General features: G+C 41.1%; 1 protein-coding gene across 4 annotated transcripts in view; it reads left to right on the forward strand.

Annotated features, from left to right (window-relative positions):
- SLC37A1 (solute carrier family 37 member 1) overlaps nt 1-25,778 on the forward strand; it is a 43,684-nt gene that overhangs the window by 6,323 nt on the left and 11,583 nt on the right. For 2 of the 4 annotated variants that reach the window (XM_068914921.1, XM_068914914.1), the window contains exons 4-15: nt 298-379; nt 1,055-1,181; nt 2,170-2,248; nt 3,125-3,260; nt 4,794-4,870; nt 6,655-6,821; nt 7,629-7,666; nt 13,519-13,602; nt 13,999-14,064; nt 21,564-21,695; nt 23,264-23,354; nt 24,784-24,846. In XM_068914921.1, coding sequence (XP_068771022.1) covers nt 298-379; nt 1,055-1,181; nt 2,170-2,248; nt 3,125-3,260; nt 4,794-4,870; nt 6,655-6,821; nt 7,629-7,666; nt 13,519-13,602; nt 13,999-14,064; nt 21,564-21,695; nt 23,264-23,354; nt 24,784-24,846 — 1,142 coding nt within the window. The remainder of the gene's footprint in view (nt 1-297; nt 380-1,054; nt 1,182-2,169; nt 2,249-3,124; nt 3,261-4,793; nt 4,871-6,654; nt 6,822-7,628; nt 7,667-13,518; nt 13,603-13,998; nt 14,065-21,563; nt 21,696-23,263; nt 23,355-24,783; nt 24,847-25,778) is intronic. The other 2 variants (XM_068914931.1, XM_068914929.1) reach the window with 1 other exon arrangement.

A 25,778-nucleotide genomic window follows, 5' to 3' on the forward strand; every position in this document is an offset into this window, starting at 1 on the left:
AGCTGCACACAATCCAAGTTCAGAAAGAAACAGCACTACCATGTGATCCTGTCTCTGCCTGTGTATTACACCCAGGTAATTCCTTTAAAAGTTAGGTCAGGTCGGATGTTCTAAAACAGCATTCATGCTAATGTGGTTTCTCTGGCTGTTAGAGAACGTGAAAAAAGTTGTCTTCAGTTATTCCCAAAATAACAATAACTTTTGTAATATTTTAATGTATTAGTATATAATATAGCTTAGTGCTAAAAGTAAATCTGAATAAAATCATTTTCAAACACATTTTTTTCTATGTTATAGGTATAGAGCCTTCATTTTCACTCTCACTTTCTTGTTATATGCCAGCTTCCATCTATCAAGGAAACCTATTAGTATAGTTAAGGTAAGCAACGCTATGTCCTTATTTAACATCCTCTACTCCTACTAAACAAGGAAATACTCTTCCTTTTCAGTATTTTCTTTTGTGAAAGGCAGTGTTTAACTTGGAGTAGTTTAAAAGATGAAAAACTGATGAAGGTGGTACACTTTATTATTTACTTAATAAACTTTCGTGAGACCACTCCTAGAATAATGTGTGTGCTTCCGTTCTTTAGGCTTAAGACTTTGAACAGCTATGCCTATACTTACCACTGTTCATGAGAATTAATCTAATATAGCGATATATAATGTGGACCCTGTGGGATTTTTTTTTTTTTTTTTTGGTCATTTATAGCTCTACTCCTGTTCCCAGTGAAGCTGGTGGCAAAATCCTCTGGGACTGCGTTATATATGACTGATGAGTAAAAATGGGTAAAGTGGCTTGATGTTAGTGAAGCATTTCAAAATCCTTCAGAATCAGAAACACCAGTTCGCTATAGGATGTTGTTATCAACCAGTTATTTTGTTATGTAGTAGTGGCTTCACACAACAAAACACATTGGCTAACAATTCTGCTGATTTCAGCGGGTTTGACACAGGTTCATATAGAGCTAGAATGGTCAAATTTGCTTGCGCATGGGGTTTAGCAGGGTTCTGTTACAAGCGAGTCTTCTGTTATTAAATTCCCTTTCTATATCAGGGAGAGCTGCATAAGCACTGTGCTGCTTCACATGAAGTTGAGCTCAACTCCTACAGAGAATATGCTGCCCAGATTCAGCCTGTCAAAAAGCCATCTAATGTGTCTCAGTGCGGTTGGGAGCCATTTGGTGAGTGACTTTTTTTTTTTTTTTTTTTTTAAATGATAGTGTCTTGATAATGAGAATTGGATTATCTGCCTCTTGCTATTTGTTCTTCATATGTGGAAGCATTTGGGAGGAGTGCTTTCTTTTGAATGTTCTTGTTGATATTCCAAACAAAACCTTTCCTACTTAAAATCACTTAAACACCTGACGTGATTTTATCTATTATAACTGTGAGATGTTTCAGTAGAGTTTCAATCAGAAAGCGTGCTTGTGTAGAAATTTAGACTCATCTTTAAAATGTTTACTATGGGAAAAAAAATTGAGAAGAATAAAAGCAAGTCATTATAATCTTCTGCTGTTTTAGTTCAAGGTCCAGAGGTCATTAAAAGGGAATTACTTGCTGTGTATCTAAACTAGAGCATATTTTTCTCCCCAATGTAATGATGAGAAATGTGGGACTTTCTTGCAGAATAGGGTTGCCAGCTTATTGAGTAGCTTATAAACCTGATCCTTTACTTAAGTAGGCAAATATTTTTTCTATTTAGAAGTTAAATTTAAATTTAATTGTATTTTAATTTAACTGAGATTTTCAGTCATTCCCTGACATTTTATCACTGTCATGAATATCAGTGGAGTAGAACGGTCATGTTCAGTGTGCTGGTCCACTCAATCTACGTTTTGTTTGTGTTTTTCTCTTGTCTAAGAAGCTGTAGGGAATGGTCAACTTGTTAATAACTAATATTTCTTCTGTTGCCGAGTGCCGTTTTGAATACAGTGGAATTAAGAATAGGCCTAGCATTATTTTCCTAATATGTTACAGATAAAAGTGTAAGTTGTAGAGGGGTTTTTTGGTTTAATAAAATGTTTAGCAAAATTCATGCTTAAGTCTACAAGTGCCTATTTAAAATTAAATGTCAGTGCAGGTTCACTAGCAGTTTTTTATAGTGTAAAAACTGTTGGAAAGCTATTGGTACATTTAACCTGTTAATTTGTTTTGAAAATGTATTCTTAGATAAGAACAACTACAAGCAATTGCTGGGCGCACTGGATTACTCATTTCTCTGTGCATATGCAATTGGAATGTATCTGAGGTAAATCTTTTCACTCTTGCAAACCTGCTTCCTAGTTTACTATTTATATATCAGGCTATCCTACTTCTGAGCTACTATCCTTTTGGACTGGAAAGTTTCCAGTGAAGACAGGAAGAACTTGGCTGTCACGCTGCAATCTGTGTGATAGGTGCTGTGAAAAAAATGTGCCATCCTGAGTGCCCAGTGGTATAATCCCTGTTGGTATGTATTCTTACCTCCCCACGACTGCCTTGTGCAGGAATGCTTCCCAGCTCACAGTCTAGCCTGTCCTCCTTCATGTGGAGGTGGGATGCATGTCCCCAAACTGTAGCTTGCGTGTGTGGACTAAGCTAACTGTCCTGGCTTTCTTTTAGTAAAAGGAGAGAAGCAGGCACCTCCTGAAAGTGTACTGAGCCTATCTTAAAGTGTATGGGATGAGCTGTAATTTGGAGATGCCTCTTTTTATCGACTAAAAATGGAACCTTCGGGAGCAGAATCATTAGTGAGGGAGACAAGTCTCACTTTCAGTGGCTAGACACATTGGAGATATGTTTCACCTTGCAGGTCATTTGAAAAATGATTTTGTAAATAAGCCATTTCTGGTGTGCTGCAGATGAGTATCTCCCTGAAAGATGATTGTGTAGATGTCAGTACTTGGCAATTAGTGAGTGTTAGCTGTTTGTTGTTTTATGTTGTCAAGTGGTAAAAATTGCTCATTTTATTTTTAGTGTTTCTAGGAGGAGAAAAAAAAAAACAGCAGCTGGCAACAGAGTTTCTCTGCAACCAGAATTATAAAACACAAAACGGTCATTATTTCTGAAAGCTTGGGGTATGGTCTCACCATAATCATAACCTTTTTTTTTTTTTTTTTTTTTTCCTTTCCTTCCACATTTCAAGTGGTATAATAGGGGAACGGCTGCCTATCCGGTATTATCTGACAGTTGGGATGCTTGCTAGCGGACTCTTCACTGCAATGTTTGGATTGGGTTATTTCTATAACATACATAATCTGTGGTTTTACATAATGGCCCAGGTAGGCATGCTGTTATTTAGATGCTGTGAGTTTCCATGGTGCTTTTTGGTGTTGTGTTGTTTTTTCAGGTGCAAACAATGGTTAATGGTTAGATGGGAAGATAAAAATGCTGGTGTACATTGTGCTATGGAAGGTATTGAGAGACAGCAATGATCAAGTGTATAGCCCCAGGCTTTATTTTTAAAAAATGTTTTTTAAGGGAAGAAATCTTTAAAAACAAAGTGTTTCAATCTGTGTCAAATCACTGATCAAATCTTTGCAAGCCTTCATGTGGGAGAGTTTTTAAAACAGACATATTTACATTTGTCAGTGTGCCAAGACCCGAGTGACGCATCCTAGATTTCTCTGCTGTATAATTATATGCTGTTAATGATGAGCAGTTCTCCCGCACTGGTGTGGCTGAGACACAGCCAACTTTTGTAATGGAAATCATTGTGTGGGACTTTTCAGAGCACTTATAGATCTGCATGTACGTTTACCTTTGACCTAAAACGGAATTTAGGTCAGGATCAGGATATGATTTGTGCTTCTGAGTCATTTTAGACAGGTCCACACCTTGCATTGCTGCTCTCCTTGTATTATATAAGCAACACTTTCACAGCTGGCCTGTGTCCATGACATGGTGCAGCACGGCATGCAGCGATACTCACTTGGGTATTGAAAGCTTTATAGCCATTTCACCTGTCACCTGTTTAACCATGTCAGTACCTCAGTGCTCTTGGGCTGTTTGATTTCTAAGACCTGAGCCACCTTCTTCAGGGTTAGACTAGATGTCTCTACAAAGTGGTGCACTGTGTGATGTGGACAGTGTATCCTGCAATACCAAGAACAGTCTCACACTACCAAACTAATTGGTTCTTGTTGGATTAAGTGACGTTGTTTATGTTATGAGCATGTTCAAATGCTCATTGAACATGTGTATTATTGTACTGTGATCTTTATGTCAATGCGAAATGCTAGATAAAGAATTTTACAGGAGTTGAAGCAAGTTAGGATTCCCTGGGGACCTGTTCAACATCCAGGCTGAAACAGTTCCTGCTCCAGCCTGAATATAGCACGTTAAGTTTCTTCTCTCGGTTTATGCACATATTTCTTTTATCCCTTTCAAAATTAATGTTTGGCGTTATCCAGGCTCCCCTAAAGCTTTCTTTTTCATCTTGTTTGATTACAAACATACTTTACCTTACATTCAAATTAATCAAAGTGTTGTGTAGGTATTGGGCATGGGGAATTAGTTTATCGGTTCTAGTTAGTGGAATGTGTTTTTTGTTAAGTCTGTGATTAAATATTACATTTTTGTGTTTGACTTGATAAAGCTTTTGAAGACATTAGATCAAGGGAAGAATCTCTGCAAAAATATTATATGCTATTTGTTCTTGGAAAAAAAAATGCATTGGAAACGCCCACTAAATTTCTAAATTCAAAGCATTTGTATAGGCTTCCTTTTTCCAATGCAGCACTCAGCAGGAATTGTGTAGGAACTTGACTTATTGCAAGCTGTGTTTGTTTATTGTTATTTTTATATGCTTTCAGATAGCTAATGGCTTAGTGCAAACTACTGGCTGGCCAAGTGTCGTTACATGTATTGGCAACTGGTTTGGAAAAGGAAGGTAAACAATGCGGAATCCAAAGTACTGGAACTACAGATCAACACATTTTGGGCTGTAATATTGCGATCAATTTAAGTATCTTGCTTTTGCTTCAGTGATTTTTGGGGATGAAACAAGCACTTGGGTAGATCTTTGAGAGAAATTTTCTTTGTTATGCTGCTCAGTTTAACCTGAAGAGTTTAGACTACTCTCTCTCATGTCAGAAGAGTGTTCTGTAGGAGCTCTTTAGTCTATTCTAGTTTAATGTTCATTTTTCAGGTGAAGAATTTCAGAATTGAATTAGGTGGAATTCTTGCAAATGTTATTAGTCTAAAACCACTTATAATAAAGGTGCTTATCATACCATTTTAATGTGACATTTCTCATGGTTTCATGAGAAACCATGCAGGTTAAAGCAATTGTCAGGGTATGGCCCATTTTGTCTAATGCCTTTTTTCAAATAAAGTTAGAGAAACTCAAGTATTTAATTAAAGAAGAAAATAGATGTAGCTGCTGATTTAACCTTTCTTTTTATCACTTTTTTTCTTTAAAATAATTTTTATTTTAAATTCTGCAGAGGTCATGCATAATTACTTTTTTTGTCATACCATACAGCAGTTTTTCATAAATTTTGCAGTAGCCGCATGTTAAATCCTTTGGTTCTGATAACTGTTGATGCATGTAACATACAGTAATGCTTCTGCAGTGCCATCCATTGTAGATACCATTAAATGAACATTGTTATGAATCAATACAAGAAGAGGACGTGTGAAAATTAAGTATGCTTTGTATATAAAATCATGGGATAGTTAAGAAACTTCCATCTAAAACTAGTTTTCTGAGGTCCCTGCAGCCTCTTTGTTGAAACTTACACAATTTAGAGAACAATAACCGTTATACAAAATTGAATAAAATTGGTGATTCTACACAAAAGGGATGCTTTTATTCAGATTTTTGCTTCATGCAGAAGCAAAAATCTTTCCTCTTAGGAGGCCAAATAATGGACTGATAGATAGGGCTCTGGTCTGAATGCCAGTAGTCTGGTTTTTTTTCTCATTTTGCTACGAATTTCTGGAAACGTGAGCAGACCTTTTAGATTGCTCCAGATAGGTTAGCAAATTAGGTTGCTCCAGATAAAATCCTACTGAAAGCAAACTAGCTTGCCCATGACTTAGGAGGAAAAAAAGCTGTTAACTGCCTTGACATTAGTAGGATTTTTGAGGCGTTTATGTTAGCCCAGCTGGAGTTATTGTGCAGCAGCTCTAATCTGAAATTTCCAGGCTGAAAGGAGTCTCATGTGTCAGCCAAGCTTGTGCAGGTGTTATCTTCAACTAATGCATGGTTAGCCCAGGATGTGTTCAGAAAATACTGGATTTGCTCTACCTATCCTGTACACGTTATTTTCTTCTGCATGGTATGTCTAATGTATTCTGAAAGCATCAGATTATCTGTGCAATGTGTCTGCAGGAGGACTTGCATCCAGGAGCATCAGACTTAGTATGTATATGCTATACAACATGCTCATGCTTGTTTTAATCCAGGAAACTCTATCCAGAAATATGTAAGCTCTAAAGAGGCCTTTAAATCTGTCACGCACAAAGAAGTACTTAGAACACTCCTGTTAATGTTCAGGTTCCTTGAAATTTCCAGATGAAAGACTATAGCATTAAAAAATGTTCAGTAATAGAGTAATAAGGTTTCAGTTATTTCACTGACACTAAGATGAACTATTTTTGATATACTTTTCTCACTATAATAATGCTTATTGTTGGAATCATGAGAAATGTTTTTCTTTTTTGATGCAGGAGAGGTTTGATCATGGGAATCTGGAATTCACATACTTCAGTGGGAAATATCCTGGGATCCTTAATTGCTGCTTACTGGGTGTCTACTTGCTGGGGTCTGTCCTTTGTGGTGCCTGGTGTTACCATTGCTGTGATGGGGATTGTTTGCTTCCTGTTTCTTATTGAACGTAAGTGTTTTGGTCTGATAAAACCGTGTAGGTACTTGTTATGAGACAGGAACATCAGCTGTTTAAATTAAGGTGCCCAGTGCAAAGTATATATCATAGTTTATTCAGATACAAACAAATATTTTTCAAACTGTGCTGATACTTAAAACACTTCTTCCTAGACCACTAGGTGGAGAAAAAGACGAGTATGTCCAAAGAGTTAATACCCTCACTGTGGCACACTTGAGGGAGTACTAGTTCAGAATTCAGTCCAGTTCCCTGTCTTTACATAAAATCTTCAAGTGTATCTTAGCAGAATATCCCACCTTGCTGCAGTGTATATACAGTGCTACCGTCCAACCCAATTCTGTGCTACGTGATTGAGAAATTGGCTGATAGAGCAAATTTTGTCACTTCTACTGATAGAAATTAAAAGAGAAAGAATTCCTCCTTTCGTCCTTATGCGAACTCAGATGTATTGTTATATGAAAGCTAATATTACTCTAGCTGTTCCATCTCAAGAAGTAAAAATTCTACAGATATAACTGGAGCATTGTAGTGAGCTAGTATGTCAGACCAGCACTTAATAGAGTCATAGAATGGGAAGGATACCATGGAGCACCCTTTTCTTTTCCCCTGCAGGCACAATTAGACACTTATACCAGGTGCTTTTGTGTCATCTGTAGTGTTGCCTTATTGGGAGTAAATTACATGATTGCTTTCCCCCCAATCCCCTCATAGTCTAGACCAGGCTGTACTGATGGAAGAATTTTAAGATAGTTGTTATCCTTGTTTTCCCAGTTAACTATGTGTGGTATTGTATTTCAGACCCTAAAGATATAAGTTGCTCCTGCACACCATCTAGTGTAAGTAAATGCTTTTTCTATTTGATTTCTGCCTTCTACATGTTTACTATGGTAGTTCTGGGAACCAGACGATCTGTGTGGCCCTTTTGTGCCAGGCCCTGCTATAACTGACCCAAACATGAGGGAATGATCACTGTTCTGTGCTGCGGTGGAAACCACTAGCTTGCTTTCTGTCAGAACAGGGTGAATCAAAAGGTGAATGATTGGTTTTAACTTAGGTTTTGCTCTGGATGAACTCATTATAGCAAAACAAGTAAAAAATGTTCATCTTTCTTTAAGCTTTCTTATTTTCCTGCAGTCATGTTGGGCAACAAGGCGCTTAGAGCATTTTGACTTATCCTCTGGTTATCCTCCTTACTTAGGTATGGCATAATGAGATAGCTGCCACCCATATCCCATGAAGAGTGTTGCTGTTTGAGAATGCTGTGCTAGGCATTGCAGAAACTAAGAAGCAAACAGCACCTTCCCCTGACCTAATCCCAATACAGCATGCATCTATGAGTTTGGGATGGAAGGTGGTAGAGGGAAAGACTGTAGAAGCACACGACTGGGGAGAAGAGGCAGCAAGGACTCGATATGAAGTTGAGATGAAGAGACTGGAGTGAACAGCCCATGACAGTGAATTTTGTTATCATATAACATGGCCTGTATGTAATTAAAACCAACTGGGTTAATGAAGATTATTCACGCATTAACAAAGAGCTGGGAAATAGAGAGAGAAATAGCTTATGCTTAATGGTATGGGTCACATGGCAATACAATGCTTTAGTTTTTATAGACTCACAGAATAATTTAAGTTGAAAGGAACCTCTGGAGGTCACCTCATCCTATCCCATGCTCATAGTAGTGCTAACTTTGATTTTCATGGGATTGCTTAAGTCTTGCCTAGTCAAATGTGGAACGTCTCTAACAATGGAGGTGCCGTTTATATTTAGATGACTTTCTTTTAAACGTCCAGTGAGTTTTTAGAATGTAAGTATTGATCACATGGTTCACTGGCATAAAAAACAGTGCATCTTGCTGTTGTATGACAGCTTATATTTCAAGGGCTTAAATATCAGTGAGGCAGTGAACTTTATCGCACACATGCTGTTTTCTCTCTGGAATGTCTGCTGCCTGATCACAAGTGAAAACATAGCTGTGTTGACACTAGAGTTTGAAAATCCAGCATTAGAGATTGACCACCTCAGGCAATGTTGTGGCAGGATTACAGCGTGTACGTGGATGCGTAAGCCTTCTTTGGGTTGTTGAACAATGAATACGTACTGCCTTTGCCATTGTGACAGCAAAACTGTAGCTTTTAATTGTTTCTAAAAGGAGGTCTTGTGTTTAAATATTTGCGTAAAGTGGGTGGTGGTTGAACACTATTAAATAGTAAGTTGTGAAGGTGTTTAAGCTCCAATACTGATATGTTTGCCCAATGCATTTGATGCGAAAGTTCCTAAGACTTCTTAAGCGCTCAAAAACAAGTCACACAGGAAGCCATGTATATACTAGGAAAAGAGGTGTACCTTAGCAAGCTTTAGCTACTACATGTGAAGATTATTCCTTTCTTGCTTCGTGTAGCTGTGACCCGAGGGGAGGGAGGCAATCCAAGCAGAACAAGAGAAAAATTAGCAAATAAAGAGAACAAAACGCAGAGCTTTAGGAAGACCAGCTATGTGCACCTGTTGGTAACAGAACGTCATTTGTAATCCAGCTTAGTTTGGGAGTATGTTTGCAGGTTCATCTCTGTTTTATTTTCTGTAACACTTTGGTATCTGTTTATTTGTACTGTAACCAAAAGGCTCTTCGTCCTTTGGCTCCCAGGGACTGTCGGCAGTCACAGTCTGCCACGTTTTAGACAAGTTCTTTGAAACCATAGCAAGGGAGGAATGGTAAAGAAGGGCTTGGGGTTTCCCTTGTGTGAGGACAAATCAGGCCTGTGGAGGAGCATGCTGGAGAGGAGGTCCCGAGGGAATCCAACGTATGTTTTCCTGAACTAAAGGATTATACTTACGATCATCTGCACATGTATGTATATGTCAACTAAAACTTCTAGTTGCAAGCCTCACAGATAGATTGTACAAGGATGATTTCCCTTCTCTCTATCAATTTTAGATAGATGGCTTTTTGCATTTTAAATGTTCTCTTTTTCTTGAGTAGTAACTGGAGGCAACTTGTCTTTTGTAGTGCGTGTTATTTCATTTTCTTTGCTGGTTAGCGTGTATGTGGTAGGTGGGTTTTTTTTGCCCTCCCCTCTCCTGATATGGAAGGATCCTGATACAGCTTTTGATTATTTTTCATGGCCTGTGGAACTCCTATTCTTAGTGTGTTACTGTGAGATAAGGCGTACTCACAATAACCTCTGTATTTTTCATTTAATTCTCTTTCACTTCTTAAAGAAAACTTCTGTCAACTATGAGACTATTTTACGTGAATCTCAGAGACTCTTAAGAGGAAGATTTTTTTTTTTCCCCCTTGGTTTTTATGTAGTTCAGAAATGCATCCGTGAACATTCTAGCTGTTTTTATAATAACTAGAGCATAATTTTTACAAGATTTTCTGTTAAGCTTTGTAGAAGTCTACCATTTGTTTCAAATACATTTCCTGGAAAGCATAACTGAAGAAGTCTGCACAATAGATTGCTCATACATTTTTCCCATACCAGCAGTTAGTGAAATATGACATGCAATTATTACCAACCTTTTAGGAGCTTTTATTTCCTTCTGTTCACCACCCCTCCACCCAACCCTAGAAAGGGGCTATCGTTTGACTTAATCTTCTCCAGCACTGCAGCAAGATCACTGCACCATGTGCAGCTTCGTTGTGTAGCAATGCATTTGACCTACTGTGTCCCTGCAAATCTTGCTCTCCAGAGGAGAACCAACCAAGGACATCACTTCTCCATTCTTCATTCTATATATTTGCATCTGCAATTCCTGTAGAAGGTTTATAAAGTACTTCCCCACACTCCGTGGAGTTTTCCCAGATTAAGATTTACCTTTATCTTGGAAAGCTCTGTGCCATTTGAATTGCATAAATACTTGCTTCAAACCTGTGCGGTCTGCAAAGTACAATGGTTTCTAAATTCTTAGTGAACCTGACTTGCAGTTTGCGTTCACTGTGGGGAGGGTGGTTTTAGGAGTTAAGGAAATTGATAATTGATAAGAATAGAAGTTTGGTAAGATATCCTAGAAATGCAGATGTGGTAGTGACCATATCTGATCACTAAAGATAAAAAGATTGCTTATAGAAAATAGTTTCATGCTATAAAACAGACTGTATTATCATTTGGAACAAACAATTTCAGCTTTGCTGAACAAGGAGCAGAATTTGCTGGCAGGTGCAAAATGATAACAATCATTTTGTGCTCCGTCATTCTGAGAAGCAAAACAACCTGTGTGCTTTTGCAAATTGTTAGAAATCCTTTTTGAAGAATAATAAAAAAATACATATATGCTATGCTCAGAATGCTGTAGTAGGTCACTTTGGACAAATTTTTGGTTAGATGCAGGCAGCTGTACCTGCTGGTGCCAAAACCTGAACTTCATTGTAGAAAAATGAGGTGGGTTAAATTTAAACTCAAATAAAACAAATGCTTGACGTGAGTGAAATTTTTAGGGTAGAGTTATATTAAGATTTTTAGGTCATATTCATCTCTGCGTGATATCACTACCCTGGATGAAGTTGGTCCACTATTTATTTGCAGCACATTCATGAGCCTAATGTTTCTACAGCATTTGCAATGGTGCAAATGGTTCTCATTTTATTGAGTTGCCCAGAAGTACAGAGGGAAAGCTGGCAAAGAGCCTCGGATATGCAGTTCGCATCCTTTGTTCACCAGTTTCTTGGGGTGTGCTTTGTTTGCTTGTGTTCACCTTTGCTCTGGATTATGAAATTGAAATTTGTTTCAAAATGTTTGTATGGTACATTTAGATGGCAGAATCGGAGGTTTAATCTACAGCTTTCCAAATGACAATACCCATGGCAAATAAACGTGAGAAGTCCGTGTGCTTTATCATGCATTGATGCACTTTAATAATGGACATGAGAGAGCACATTTAATGGCATTTGTAAAACATGATGATTTAGAACTTTTTTATTGCTCCTGGTTGCTTTTCTCCCTGTGTTATTTTTATAGGTACATATGTTAGTTGCAGCATGTTCATGCAGACCTGTCTTTATGCTCTAGAAACTTTCTTTAATGTGATTTTTGTATTTCCAGGAAAACCAGTTCCCTTAAACTCCTGTAATAAAGTGCTCATGCATTTAGAAGATACCAGGCTATAATTGTTAACTTCTGAAAGAAGAAAAAAGTCTTAAGTATTAAATGTGCAGTCTTACGGTCTAGTCCTTATCCCCAGACATTTCTTCCTTACCAGAGTAAATCTTATTTTTGACAGTCAAATGAAGGTCTGTCTTTTTTTTTTCTCTCTCTGCTGTGCTGCTGAATAAAGATGCAGATGACTTTTCTGTAGATAATGGTTTTTCTTCCCCATAGATTGTTGTAAATCACTTTCCAACAAGAGCCTAATTTTCTCTGAGGAAAAAAATCTAAAAATCTGTTTCATCAGACCCTGTGGATTTGAATTTTGTTTATTTTGGTGCATGCATGCCAAAGGTTGCTTGTGCCTCTGCACTGTGCTGAAGAGCACAAATACTTACACTTACCCTCACCCCTCATAGATCTTTACCTTCTTAGAGGGACGTGTGGATGAACGACAGTTTGTTTAAACGAAAGTGCAAGACACATCTTTGAAATTTATTGGGCAAGAATTCCTCACTGGTGCATTTTGAATTAAAATGTTCAGTCAGGATGGGTGTTCCTTTCTGATTATTTTTATTATCATTTTTATTTTTAATATGGCATTCAGGATGTAATTAGACACCTGGCAAACAGATATCTTATCCCTGAGGAGTGCACAGTGCTTCTTGTGGTCTTAGCTTAAATTATCCCTACGTGGCCGCAAACTGCATTCAAGCTGTATGTTTAATTCAACAAATGGACCTTAACATCTCTGGCAAATCCTTTTAGACCAAGGATCCCAGGTGACGTTTTCCAAGGAATGCTCATGTTAATGAGCACATGTGCAGTGCATTAGCCAAGGTCCACCTGGGGGCCTGAAGGAATGTGCAGAAGGTAAATGGGTCTGATTCATGAGAAGGCTGCTACCAGAGCTGTCTGGAGGGAGAAGGTGGAGTAGGTTGCTCCAGGACCCTGCCTGAGAAGTTGGAGAGGGCTCTCACTTACTGGATCTTGTAATTCTGACATTCTGTACTCTGGTAGATCCTACAATATAGCCCATTGACTCAATTTCTGTTTTGAGCTCCCTGGAGGCACTCCAGCTCTTCACTACCCTGCTTGCCCCCAGGAGGACAGCCTCCTGTCCATTCCTGGGTAGGAAGACTAGAGCAAGCATAAGATAATGGGGAAAAACTTTTTTTTATCTTCAACAGGGAGATGAAAAAAAAAGGTTTCCTAGAAACAAATCAACTCAACTTCTGTAGCTGCTACTAAAGTAGCAACCACTTACAAGCTTACAGGAAAATAGAGGTTTGAAATGCCAATGAATATTCAGTTGTGGAAAAATCTGTTGAAGATGTTAAGAATGGTATGACTGTGCTCTGAATTTGGTATGCTGCTTATGCTGCTTCTGTTTACAACACAGCATGAGGTCAGCCCTCAAATAGGTTTTGTAACTGTTTTGCATAGATTGCAGTAGGTCTGCCTAAGAACTTAAAAGCTCCATTGGGGGCTATGTTTACAATGTGATACACAAACTTTTGTTGTAAAGAAGTGTTTAACACTAACACAATCTTTTAAAAAACAAACAAAAAAAAACAACAAGAGCTTTTTTTCCCCCTTCCAGAGTTCCAAAGCCTTCCTGAATGGTGCAAGTCGATTCAGAGTCCAGATGCCAACCTTAAATGCTAAAGAAACCTGCAAGTCTCAGGTAAAATGTAATCAGTGATTTTTGAAAAGTATGGAAAACTTCCTCGTGGTGAAAAAGCTCACGTGGAATATTTACAGTAGATTTACTATGGGTAAAGATTGGTCTTTGTTTTAGAATGCCAAAATCTATTTCCCTTTTCACGTGTAAATGTAATTCTGAACAAGAGAACTAAGCACTATCTAGCCTAAATACTGCAAACCAAGTTGGCTATGATAACATGCTTTCTCAGTTAGGGTTAATTTGTGATCTGCGTAGAATTCCAGCAAAAAAAGAATGCATTGCAAAATGTTTTCAAGATAACACATTTGAAATCTTTAAACTAGTTCTGTGGTTTGTCCCCTCCTTGCTCTCTCACTTCTCTCCTTTTTTTAATGTAATAGATGTATGTACTTACAGGATTATGCATGGAGACAGAGAGTTCTAAATATGAGCAGTTATTCACAGGAATCCTGCTTAAAACTTGTAAGTGTAAGTGCTGGTAATTCTCACTGAAACTGAACTCTGGATCTGCCCATTCATGGGCAGAAAGAAATGTTAACTTGTGATGAACACCAAGTGAAAATTTTCCATTTCAAATAATGTATTTGCATTCAGTACACTTGGCATATCATATCCTATGAGAATGACTTTTTTTTTTTTTTTTTACTACTTCAGGCTTCTACAGGAAAACAGAAACTTAATGTTCTTTTTCATCCTTTGCCCACAGAATAATAATCCGTGTAGATGAAAAGGTTTTGAAGTTTTTGTCCAGGAAACTTTTTACTCATGATTTTGACTGGCTCCCTTTGTATTTACTGGAACAGTCTGTGTACTACCCCCTCCGAACTCAGTTTACTCATGTTCATTTTGAGCTGCCCAGGAACAGTCCCCAGCCCAAAAAACAATTTGTCAATATTATTCCACAGCCAGCTGGAAAATAAGGGAAGATGATGTAAGAATGACAGAGCTAAAACGTAGTCAGCAGTTTAGCGGACAAAAATGACTCTTAACTCTGGTTTCTAGTACCACTAATTGGTGCACACACACACAGTCACCTCTGCAAAGAGTCCACAGACTGAGTGGGCAAAGATGGCATACCCTCTCGCACTGACTAGTGTTCCCTTGTGAGCCCAACAGAGAGACAAAGTGTGAGGGCACTTGCTGGCACTCCTGTTGGTTAACATTCTTGTTTGTTTGTTTGTTTGTTTGTTTGTTCTCTCCTGACAGCTGGGTTATTCCTGTTTGTCTCTGCCTGGGGCCCCAGTTTTTCTGGCTGTGACAGAAGAGCTTACTTCTGTTGAAGTAGAGTTTAATATCTTTGCTTTTTACAGTGGTTTTGTTCCAGTTATGCTGAGCTGCTTATCACTGTTAGCTTTTGTGTGTGTATAAACAGCAGATGGTTAGCATTTATGAGCTGGTCTACTCCAAGCACACTAGAGTGGAAGCTTTTACTGATTTTTCATTGACCTCTTCAATTACTATAAAAAGAAAGCAGATATTCAGGATGTGCAGTGACTGAAAGCAGAATATGTTTTTGACTGTGTAGTCTGAGTAACTCCACGTGTTCCTTACTGCTTGTGTCACGTTGGCCTCTTAAAAATTATACAAAATAGAAAGATAATGAATCCTTTGAGCGCAGCGAACAGAGGCAGCAGTTTGTGCAGCAGTATCTGGGCTCGGCTTGGGCCTTTGGTGGACCTTATTGGAAGCTGTGGAGGCTTTCTGGGGACCCCCGAGGAACTAGACGGTGCTTGCTGCTGGCAGGAAAGGAGAGCTAGGCAAGGACAACTACAGGCCTTGACTTCTCCTGGGAAGCTCTAGCTAGGTGTGGCTGCTGCTAAGGAGCTCTCTTGGTTGCCCCTGATCATAGGCAGCTGGGGCCTTTGATCCAGGTGACCCTTGATTAGGGTGAGTCAAGCACCCTGTGAGTCACTGCTAGGCAGAGGCCTATATAAGAGCCAGGCCTAGAGCACAGCTTCCAGAACACAGCAAACAGAGGCAATGAACAGATGCAGCAGTTCACGCAGAAGGGTGCCAGAAGGCAAGAAGGCGCCTTCATTTCTCGTAGTAGTGTACGCTTCCTCGGGTGTCATGACACATTGCCGAGCACGTTCCCCAGTGGCTGTTGGAGTTGCTGCTTCAGCTTTGTCTGAAGCTTGGACCCAGACAGACCTTTTGACAGCAGATTCAGCTCTTCAGGTGTCAGGCTGCAGCGAGTGCCTGGGGCCTCTCCATGGGGCCTGCGCTGACCGCCAGCTCTCCTGCAGAAGATGTGCTGTGGCTGATGAGTTGTATTGCCAGGTAAAGGAGTTACAGGAGGAAGTCAGTAGGCTGCGTTGCATCCGAGAAAACGAGCAAGAGAGAGACACGGTATTCTCGGAGACTGTGCAGCTCCAGGAGTCCCAACCCCCCCGCTGCAGTGGAGTTGCCAGAGGGCTCTGTACCTTGTGAAGCAGTACATCATAACACTGTTGAAGAAGGCTGGAAACTGATCACTCCTTGTAGAAGGAGAAAGGCTCTTGCTTCTCCTGAAGACTTGCCTTTGAGAAACAGGTTTAGTGCCCTCCAAGCTGAGGAGGACCTGGGCATGGCTTCAAGGGAGGCAGCTGGCCTGACAGACCCCATGCTGTGTGGGAACACCCAGAAGAAGTGGCGAGTGATTGTTGTGGGTGACTTCCTGTTGCCGTGGACAGAGGCACCTACCTGCCGACCTGACCTCTTGTCTAGAGAGGTTTGTTGCCTGCCAGAGACTCGAATAAGAGATGTCATGGAAAGACTGCCAAGGCTTGTCCATGCATCGGACTGTTACCCTCTACTGCTCTCCCATGTGGGTACCAATGACACCAAGGGCAAATTGGTTATGATCAAATAGGATTTCAGAACTCTGGGGATGGCGGTCAAGGATCTGGGAGCCCAGGTCGTTTTCTCCTCAGTCCTGCCTGTGAGGAGGAAGGATGGGAGGAGGAGTAGATGGATTTTCCAAGTTAACAACTGGCTGCGCCGCTGGTGCTGGCAGCAGGGCTTTGGTTTCTATGCCCATGGACCCTGTTTGAAGATCAACAGCTGATGGGGAGAGACGGGATCCATCTCACTAAGTGAGGCACGCGCGTCTTTGCCAACAGGTTGGCCAGCCTGGTAAGGAGGGCTTTAAACTAGGAAAGATGGGGGAAGGGTAGTGGTCTAGAGATAGGGTGATCAGTAATATGCAGCTCAAGTCAGGATGCCTCCAGCGGGTGCATGCAGCCAGGGGAGTGTGTATGAGACATGGCTATGGATGATCCTCTTGCACCTCTCCTGAGAAGCCTGCATGCTCAATTGCCTCTCTGAAATGCCTGTACACCAATGCAGGCAGCATGGGGAATAAGCAGGAAGAGTTAGAGATCTGTGTGCGGTCGCAGGGCCGTGATCTCATTGCAGTTACAGAGACATGGTGGGATAGCTCACATGACTGGAAAGCTATCATGGATGGCTGTGTACTTTTTGGGAAAGATAGGCCAGGAAGGTGAGGTGGTGGAGTTGCTCTTTATGTGAGGGAGCAACTAGAATGTATGGAGCTCTGCCTCGGGGTGGATGAAGAGCGAGTTGAGAGCCTATGGGTAAGGATTAAAGGGCAGGGTAACATGGGTGACACGGTGGTGGGGGTTTACGACAGGCCACCTGATCAGGAGGAAATCATCGATGAGGCCTTCTACAGACAGCTGGAAGAAGCCTCACGATCACAGGCCCTGGTTCTCATGGGAGACTTCAACCACCCTGACATCTGTTGGGAAGACAGCACAGCTAGGCACAAACAGTCAAAGAGGTTCCTGCAGAGCATTGATGATAATTTCTTGACTCAGGTGGTGGAGACGCCAACGAGGAGAGGTGCAATGCTAGACCTTGTACTAGCAAACAAAGAAGGACTGGCTGGAGATGTGAAGGTTGGGGGCAGCCTTGGCTGCAGTGACCATGAGATGGTGGAGTTCAGGATCCTACGAGGAGGAAGCAGGGCAATGAGTAGGATTGCAACCCTGGACTTTGGGAGAGCTAACTTTGGCCTCTTCAGGGACCTACTTAGGGGAATCTCATGGGGTAGGGCCCTACAAGGAAGGAGGGGGTCCAGGAGAGCTGATTAATATTCAAGCATTGCTTCCTCCGGGATCAAGAGCAGTGCATCCCTCTGAGTCCAGCAAAGTGGGCAGGAGACCTGCATGGCTGAGCAAGGAACTCCTGGCAAAACTCCAACAGAAGAAGGAAATATACAGAACATGGAAAAGGGGACAGGCCACTTGGGAGGAATACAGGGACGTTGTCAGAGTGTGCAGGGATGTGACGAGGAAGGCTAAGGCCCATCTGGAATTAAATCTGGCAAGGGATGTCAAGGACAACGAGAAGGGCTTCTTCCAAGACATCAAGAGCAAAAGGAAGACTAGGGAAAACGTGGGCACGCTGCTGAATGGGGTGGGTGCCCTGGTGACAAAGGATACAGAGAAGGCAGAGTTATTGAATGCCTTCTTTGCTTCAGTCTTCACTGCTAAGGCCAGCCCTCAGGAATTCCAGACCCTGGGGACAAGAGAGGAAGTCTGGAGAAAGGAAGACTCTCCTTTGGTTGAGGAAGCTCAGGTTAGAGATCTTTTGTCCAAACTTGACATCCATAAATCCATGGGCCCTGATGGGATGCACCCACGAGTGCTGAGGGAGCTGGCAGATGTTATTGCTAGGTTGCTCTCCACCATCTTTGAAAGGTCCTGGAGATCAGGAGAGGTGCCTGAGGACTGGAAGAAAGCCAATGTCACGCCGGTCTTCCAAAAGGGCAAGAAGGAGGAGCCAGGGAACTCCAGGCCTGTCAGCCTCCCCTCCATCCCTGGAAAGGTGATGGAACAGCTCCTCCTGGAGGTCCTCACTAAGCATGTGGAGGACAAGAAGGTGATCAGGAGTGGTCAGCACAGATTCCCCAAAGGGAAATCATGTTTGACCAACCTGATAGCCTTCTATGACGGAATGACTGGCTGGGTAGATGAGGGCAGAGCAGTGGATGTTGTCTCCCTGGGCTTCAGCAAGGCTTTCGACACTGTCTCCCATCACATCCTCACAGGTAAACTCAGGAAGTGTGGGCTAGACGAGTGGACAGTGAGGTGGATTGAGAACTGGCTGGATGGCAGAGCTCCAAGGTTTGTAGTCAGCAGCGCAGAGTCTAGTTGGAGGCCTGTGGCTAGTGGTGTCCCGCAGGGGTCAGTCCTGGGTCCAGTCTTGTTCAACACATTCATCGATGACCTGGAGGAAGGGACAGAAGGCCTCCTCAGCAGGTTTGCCGATGACACAAAACTGGGGGGAGTGGCTGATACACCAGAAGGCTGTGCTGCCATTCAGAGGGACCTGGACAGGCTGGAGAGGTGGGCAGGGGGAAACCTCCTGAAGTTCAACCAAGGCAAGTGCAGGGTCCTGCACCTAGGGAGGAATAACCCCCTGCACCAGGACAGGATGGGGGCTGACCTGCTGGAAAGCAGCTCTGCAGAGGAGGACCTGGGAGTGCTGGTGGACAACAAGTTAAACATGAGCCAGCAGTGTGCCCTTGTGGCCAAGAAGGCCAATGGGATCCTGGGGTGCGTTAGGCAGAGTGTTGCCAGCAGGTGGAGGGAGGTGATCCTCCCCCTCTGCTCAGCCCTGGGGAGGCCTCACCTGGAGTACTGTGTCCAGTTCTGGGCTCCCCAGTACAAGAGAGAGTCCAGCGGAGGGCTACCAAGATGATGAAGGGACTGGAGCATCTCATGCATGAGGAAAGGCTGAGGGAGCTGGGCCTGTTTAGGCTGGAGAAGAGAAGATTGAGAGGTGATCTCAGAGTAGGGGGCCAGCCTCTTCTCCGTGCTGCCCAGTGACAGGACAAGAGGCAATGGGCACAAATTGAAACACAGGAAGCTCTATCTGAACATGAGGAAAAGCTTCTTTCCTGTGAGAGTGACAGAGCGCTGGCGCAGGTTGCCCGGAGAGGCTGTGGAGTCTCCTTTCCTGGAGGTATTCAAAACCCGTCTGGATGTGGTCCTGAGCAGTGTGCTCTGGATGACCCTGCTTGAGCAGGGGGGTTGGACTAGATGCTCTCCAGAGATCCCTTCCAACCGTGGCCATTCTGTGATTCCCCAGAGATCAAGAGCGTGCCGTATGTCTAATCGTGCTCTCTGACAAGCTGGGAAAGCTGAACGTTCTCGGCCAAGTGCAAACTGCTTTTTTTTTTCTCCAGATACATGAAGCATAAAAATGTCATACTTCCAATAAATGTCTTCAGTGTGAGTGGCTAAATAAGGTATTTGTGCTTTGGTCACTTACACTGTTGGTATTCAACCCCCTCTGCTTTATCAGATTTTGAGCTATGTTTGATAAATGAGCAGTATTACCTCAGACAATCCTGATTAGGTTTGTTGTGTAAATGGTGTGAGATTCAATTAGTCACTTTCCAGACATATCTTCCCTTGATTCCAGTAGGGAGCTTGACTGAGTAAAGCTGTCAGCCTTTTTTTAATATTAGTAGCTGGTGGTTGTATTGCTACCGTCAAAATAATTGAAGTTTTCAAGCTGCTCCAGTAATTCAAAAAGATATATATTTATAGAGTGATTCAGGTGCCGTGGCATAGATGTGCAGTGCCATTTTAGGTGTCCCTACGTGTTTTTCCTGTCTTTCACTTCCTGCTTCAGCAGAGTGCAAGGTCTCTCATAAATTCTACATCCTATCTGCCAATCCTATGCAAATGTTTTTTATGTCACATAGTAGCTTATAAAATACTAAGTGTCCTGGTTCAGGCACCTCAATGATTCCCTAATGTCTTGTCCTAAATAGTGTTCTTTAAAAATACAGTTTGCTTTAGAATTATTCACAGTAAAATAGCAGGGTTGAATGTGTCCATCACATTCCTTTTTCTCCATCAGGTTACAAAATGTTAATCAGAAAGTTTTCATCTTTGTAGTTACTGCTGGAAATGGAGTGATGTGGCATTTTATTTTTACTAACCTGCAGCCAAATATATGTGCTGTTCAGTGCTTCGCTAAGGCTTAATTCAAATGCACAGCAATTGAGAGAGAGAAAACTGAATGTAGAGTATATTCGTAGCTAGTAAGAGAGCACAGCTAGCTAAGTGTCTGTGGAAGCAGGTGAGAGTGAGGATGGCTACATCCTGTCTTTTTTCCTAAGTTTGCAAAGTAATGCTGAAGACTGTTCATAACTGAAATTTCTTTTTCTGTGTACAGCTGTGAAATGTAAATTTCCAGTTCTGTTCTGAGAAATCAGCTCAGTGTGGTGGGTGCATAAAATTAATAACATGTGCTTGTGGCTAGACTGGGATGACTTACAAGTATTCTTAACAGTAGTTCCACTGTCTGCTTAAAGTAAAATACTTTTTGTGCAAGAAAAGAATTCAGAATTCAGTTCTTGGGTAACATTGGCAAAAATTGAAGACTCTTATAATTTGTAAATTGCAGTGCTCAAAAGAAAGAGGTGAAAAATTCATTGGTAGGTTAACATAAAGTACTCGCTATCTATAGCTCAACTGGAAACATGACCTCTATTTAAATCGATGGATAGGATGATGTTATGGACCGTCTGAAAAGCAAGCTTAATATTCGTACAGCAGATAGATAATGCACGATTTTATAGAGAAATAGTAATACCCAGTAGATTTTTCAGTTCTAATTAGACCACGTAAATAGTGGTGTAAGGGAAGACTGGAAAATGTTTTCTTCTGTTACGTCATACTCAGATATGTGTTTTTTGAAACTTGAAATCTGCCACAGTAGAACAGAGACCTGATTCCATAATGCAGTGTACGTTCTCAGAGGTAAACAAATCAGGCTTGTTTCTCTCTATATACCCAAGTCAAGAGATTTTAAAAGCCATAGCTTTCTGTAATAAAAATGCATACAACGTTTTAAAAGGATTTTGGAATGATTTGATTACTTAATACATGTTTTGATATATTTTTCCTTTCTGCATATGTTGTTACTGGGGGAAATTTCAGGATCCAGAGATACAGCATTTGCTTATTGACAGTGAAAGCGGCACCATGTCACTGAACTCTGGCACTGCAGTCACTGCAGAAGGTAGACATGGGACATCAGCTATCAGCTTCCTTGGGGCCTTGCGAATACCTGTAAGTACTTGTGCTGCTCTTGCCTGTTCCTCCAACAGTCCTATTTCTCATGCAGTTCCAAATGGAGTGGTAGGTGACCCTAGCGTTAAATCACAAGCTTTGATTGGCAGCTCTAGCGTAGGGATTAAAGCAGTATTTTGTTATATGAGACAAAGTGCCGCCTTCTGAGAGGGGGAGTGAAAATTGGCATAAGAGTACTCTCTTCTCCCCGTAGCAGATGGCATAAGGTCATTGGTAGCATCTTAAAAATTATAAACACCTAGACTCCAATACCTGTGCAAACTGATTATTTTAACCTGGTCTAGCTAATACGCACATGACCTATAGTGTAAAAGTTTACAGGTATTAATCTGATTTGAAAATATCCCTGCATATCACGTGAGGATTGAGAACGGAAGACTAGGCTGAGTCTATAAGCACTTGGGCTTCTCTTCTCTGCGTCAGAACTTCCTTCCGTAGCTTCCTTTTACACTCTTCAAAAATTGTTTAAGTTCTTTAGTTTTGAAATCGCTTGTATGGTTTCTATAGAGAAGGTGGACAACCCAAGTGTTCAGACTGCTGGAAAAGGAGAAGAAGGAAGTTCCCGTTAATATAGGGACAATCAGGCTGTGCTCTAAGAGAGCATAAGTATAAGTGTACTCAAATTTATTTGGACCAGGTGTAAAGGTAGAGGAAGAAGTCTCCAGCACTCAACTGCTGTATTCCTGCATCCTCACATTTTGTCCCATCTCATCCTCAATCTCACCTGTTTTTCCTATGGCAAAGTAGAAGTCATGGGTATAAGAGTTGCTGCTGCCACCTTGAATGTCTGTAGCTCCTGCTCTGTTTTCCCTGCCTGGTGTTGGGAAGGGTAACAGCTGTATGTGAAATGGAGCCAGTGCATGTGTGTGTTGTCCCTGCAGATAACTGCAGTATACCAAGGATTTTAAAAGTCTGTCTCCAACCAGAAGATGTGAGATGGTAAGGGAAATGAAGACAGGTTAGTTTGGCAGTTTAGTTGCAGCTCTGTGCAATAGGCACAACTTTCCTATACCCAATAGGAAAGAGAACGGAACAAATTGGTATTTTAAGTCCGCATCTGCTATGTCAGTGGTGTGCTTTTGCCACGTGCTAATTTGAAGGCCTATGTCATACTGGTTAACTGGCTATTTGTAAAGGGTTAAACAACTAGGGAGAGATCTTAGAACTGTCTAAAGAGCACAAAAATATGCCTTTTTCTCTGGTATATACCCCAGTTCTGCTATACTGCTATATAAAAAGTCTTTACATGACAAAAATAAGTGTTGTAGGTGTCCCAAGCAGTATCACGTCCTTTCTGTTTATTTTCATGTTCTCTCTTTGGTCAGTTCAGTACAATTAAGAGGAGAAAAAGTGTATGAGTAGAGTACCACAATCTGCTCTGATTGTAGGCTTTGTGCTTTCAAGGGAAGAAAGCTTCTTGGGAATTATTGAGAGAAAAAGAAAAGCCTGAAATACTACTTAGAAACAGTTTTCCTAATGTGCTTTGATTAAAAACAAGCAGCAGCCTATATCAAGGTTCTAACTTCCTATTTCCTTTATTCTCTCAGGGAGTCATAGAGTTCTCCCTTTGTCTTCTGTTTGCAAAATTGGTGAGCTATACTTTCCTCTTCTGGCTTCCCCTCTATATCACAAATGTAGGTAAGTGTCACAGTAAGAGAAAACAGAATTATGCCTAAATAGTGACTGAAAATATGAGCTTGAAATAAATAAGAAAATAAACATTACTGCTTCTGAAATAGACTGCCTTTGCTACAGGAGCAGGTGAGTTGTAAGTCACTAACTGATATGTGTGAGTTTTACGGATTCAGTATTATGAGGGAGTGTTTTCAAAAAAAAAAAAGGAAAAAAGAAAAAACCACACCTGGCTCATCTTCAGTGACTGCAAGCCGGAGTGGTGTGGCTTTGGCTCTTAAGAGCCAGTTAAGAAGGTTTACTTTCTAGTCATGTTTTTAAATGATCAAAGTGCCTTATCCAAAAGCATACCAAAAAGGTAAATAAGCTTCTCTATCTGTTCAGTACTGCTATGTTATTTTGTGCTGTAGAGTACAGAGAAAAGAATTTTCCCTAGCTAAAGAAGCTAACGTTCTTGTGAGTCATAATGTAGCCTTTAAACATCCAGCTACCTAAAAAGACTGTGCAGACAAGTGTAGCAGCCACAACCAGCAGAGAGAGAGAGATTAAATGCTCCAGGAAGACACAGGCAGTTGTAAATGCTGTAGCTAAAGCCTGTTGTGTAGATTCCAAGTAACCAGCACTCCTGAAGGAGTGGGTACCTTGAAAGCAACTGACTTTTAATAGAAGTGTTAGTGATATTTAGCACAGTCCTTCCATGCGTGCTTTGGCTGATTCATTGCTGGTGAGGTTATGGTAGTATCACTGACACCACTGTTATAAAACATTCTGCTCTTTCAAATGTACTTCTGAGACTTTTAAAAAAAAAATACCAAAAAAGTTTAGAAAATCAGCTCCTTTTGAAGCTTTGGACTAAATGTAAGTATATGCAAACACTGGTCCTCACTGCCCGTGGCAAGCAGTGGAGTTGAGGAAGTCATGGTCCCTTCAGAGTCCCCATAAACTATGCAGTATATGCTATGCCAAGCAGACTGACCAGACATAATCTAATTATCAATATTACTGGTCATGTGATGAAAACCTCCAGAATGAGGCTCTGTAAGTAGTCCGAATGTATGCTAATCGTGATTTTAGGTCAGAGTCTCACTTACAAGCGTTTGTTACCTGTTCATGAATCCGTGGCTATTAATGTATCAGAACATTTTTCAGTCCAAGCTTTAATGCTCTATTTCTTGGACTGTATCAACAGTTACAGTGGTAAAATGACCTGCCGTGGAGTGTAATCATATCCAAAAGACTGTATCACTGAATAACTGGTTGCGATATAATCTTTTATGTCACATGTATCAATACATAAGAACACCTTATGATAGCTTATTCCTGTGAATAAGCAATACTACTGTAAGATACTTTTACTGTGACATGACAAGATTGTACTGAGGTCTGTACTTTTTGTAGTCTTGAAATGAGACAAATGTTTTACTGTTGTTGCTAGAGCATCTCGATGCCAAAAGAGCTGGAGATCTTTCCACACTGTTTGATGTGGGTGGAATCTTTGGTAAGTTTAATATTTCATCCTTAATCAGACCAATTTAGGAAAATCTGTGGCACACAGCTTACATATATTAGCTGTGTGTTTTGTGTCCTCTGAAAAAGAGTGATAGAAAAGGTGCTTGCCTGAGAGCTGGATCGGACACTGCAAACCTAGTAAAACATATCTTAATTGAACAAAGCATAGAGCAAATGATGTCCAGTAGAGACTATAAGAGCCAAATGTTACAGAATCTTTTAGCTCCATCAGTCCCGGAAACGGGTCTCTGTCACTTCAACTGTCAAAATATATTCCTTTTTTCACCTAGCATAGGAGAACTAATGCGGTTTTACAGCTGTATATTTTCTGTAGGCGTACAGGTGAACGGCCACAATTTTTCTCTTGGTGTCTAATGTCATTGTATGTGATAAAACCAGGAGATTATAGTAATAATAATATTCCTTTGTATTTTATGAGGTAACCATCGACTAATTAAATTTAATCCTAGTGTAGAAACAGTACAGCTCGCAATAGCACAAATGTCGTCTTGATGTCCACTTGCTTCACACACACGTGAGCCCCCATTCCTTTATTGAAAGCCATATGTCATCTGTGGGAAAACGGAGCTCACAGTGGGAGAAGTTTGCCAGGATCAAGAGCTGTGTGGTCCCTAGTGGTTCAAGATGCAAGTGGCAAGGTGTGCTGCAGCTGTTGCTCCAGTCTTGTGCTGGATGTCCATCCTACCGTTCCTTGCTGCTCAGCTGGGCAACTGAGGTGGGTTCCCACGCGGCTGGAAGCCAGAGTTTGTAGTACCTTAGAGATTTGAGTGACTTTGTTTCAGCAGTCTCAAGGCGCATTGCACTCCACTATATATCCAAGCTTGACTAGGTGTCAGGTGCTACTTGGTCATTTAGAGTTTAAATATAAATTCAAATAAGATGTGGTCACTTTGGAGTTGA

The sequence above is a fragment of the Struthio camelus genome, chromosome 1 (assembly GCF_040807025.1).
Source record: "Struthio camelus isolate bStrCam1 chromosome 1, bStrCam1.hap1, whole genome shotgun sequence".
Taxonomy (NCBI): Eukaryota; Metazoa; Chordata; class Aves; order Struthioniformes; family Struthionidae; genus Struthio; species Struthio camelus.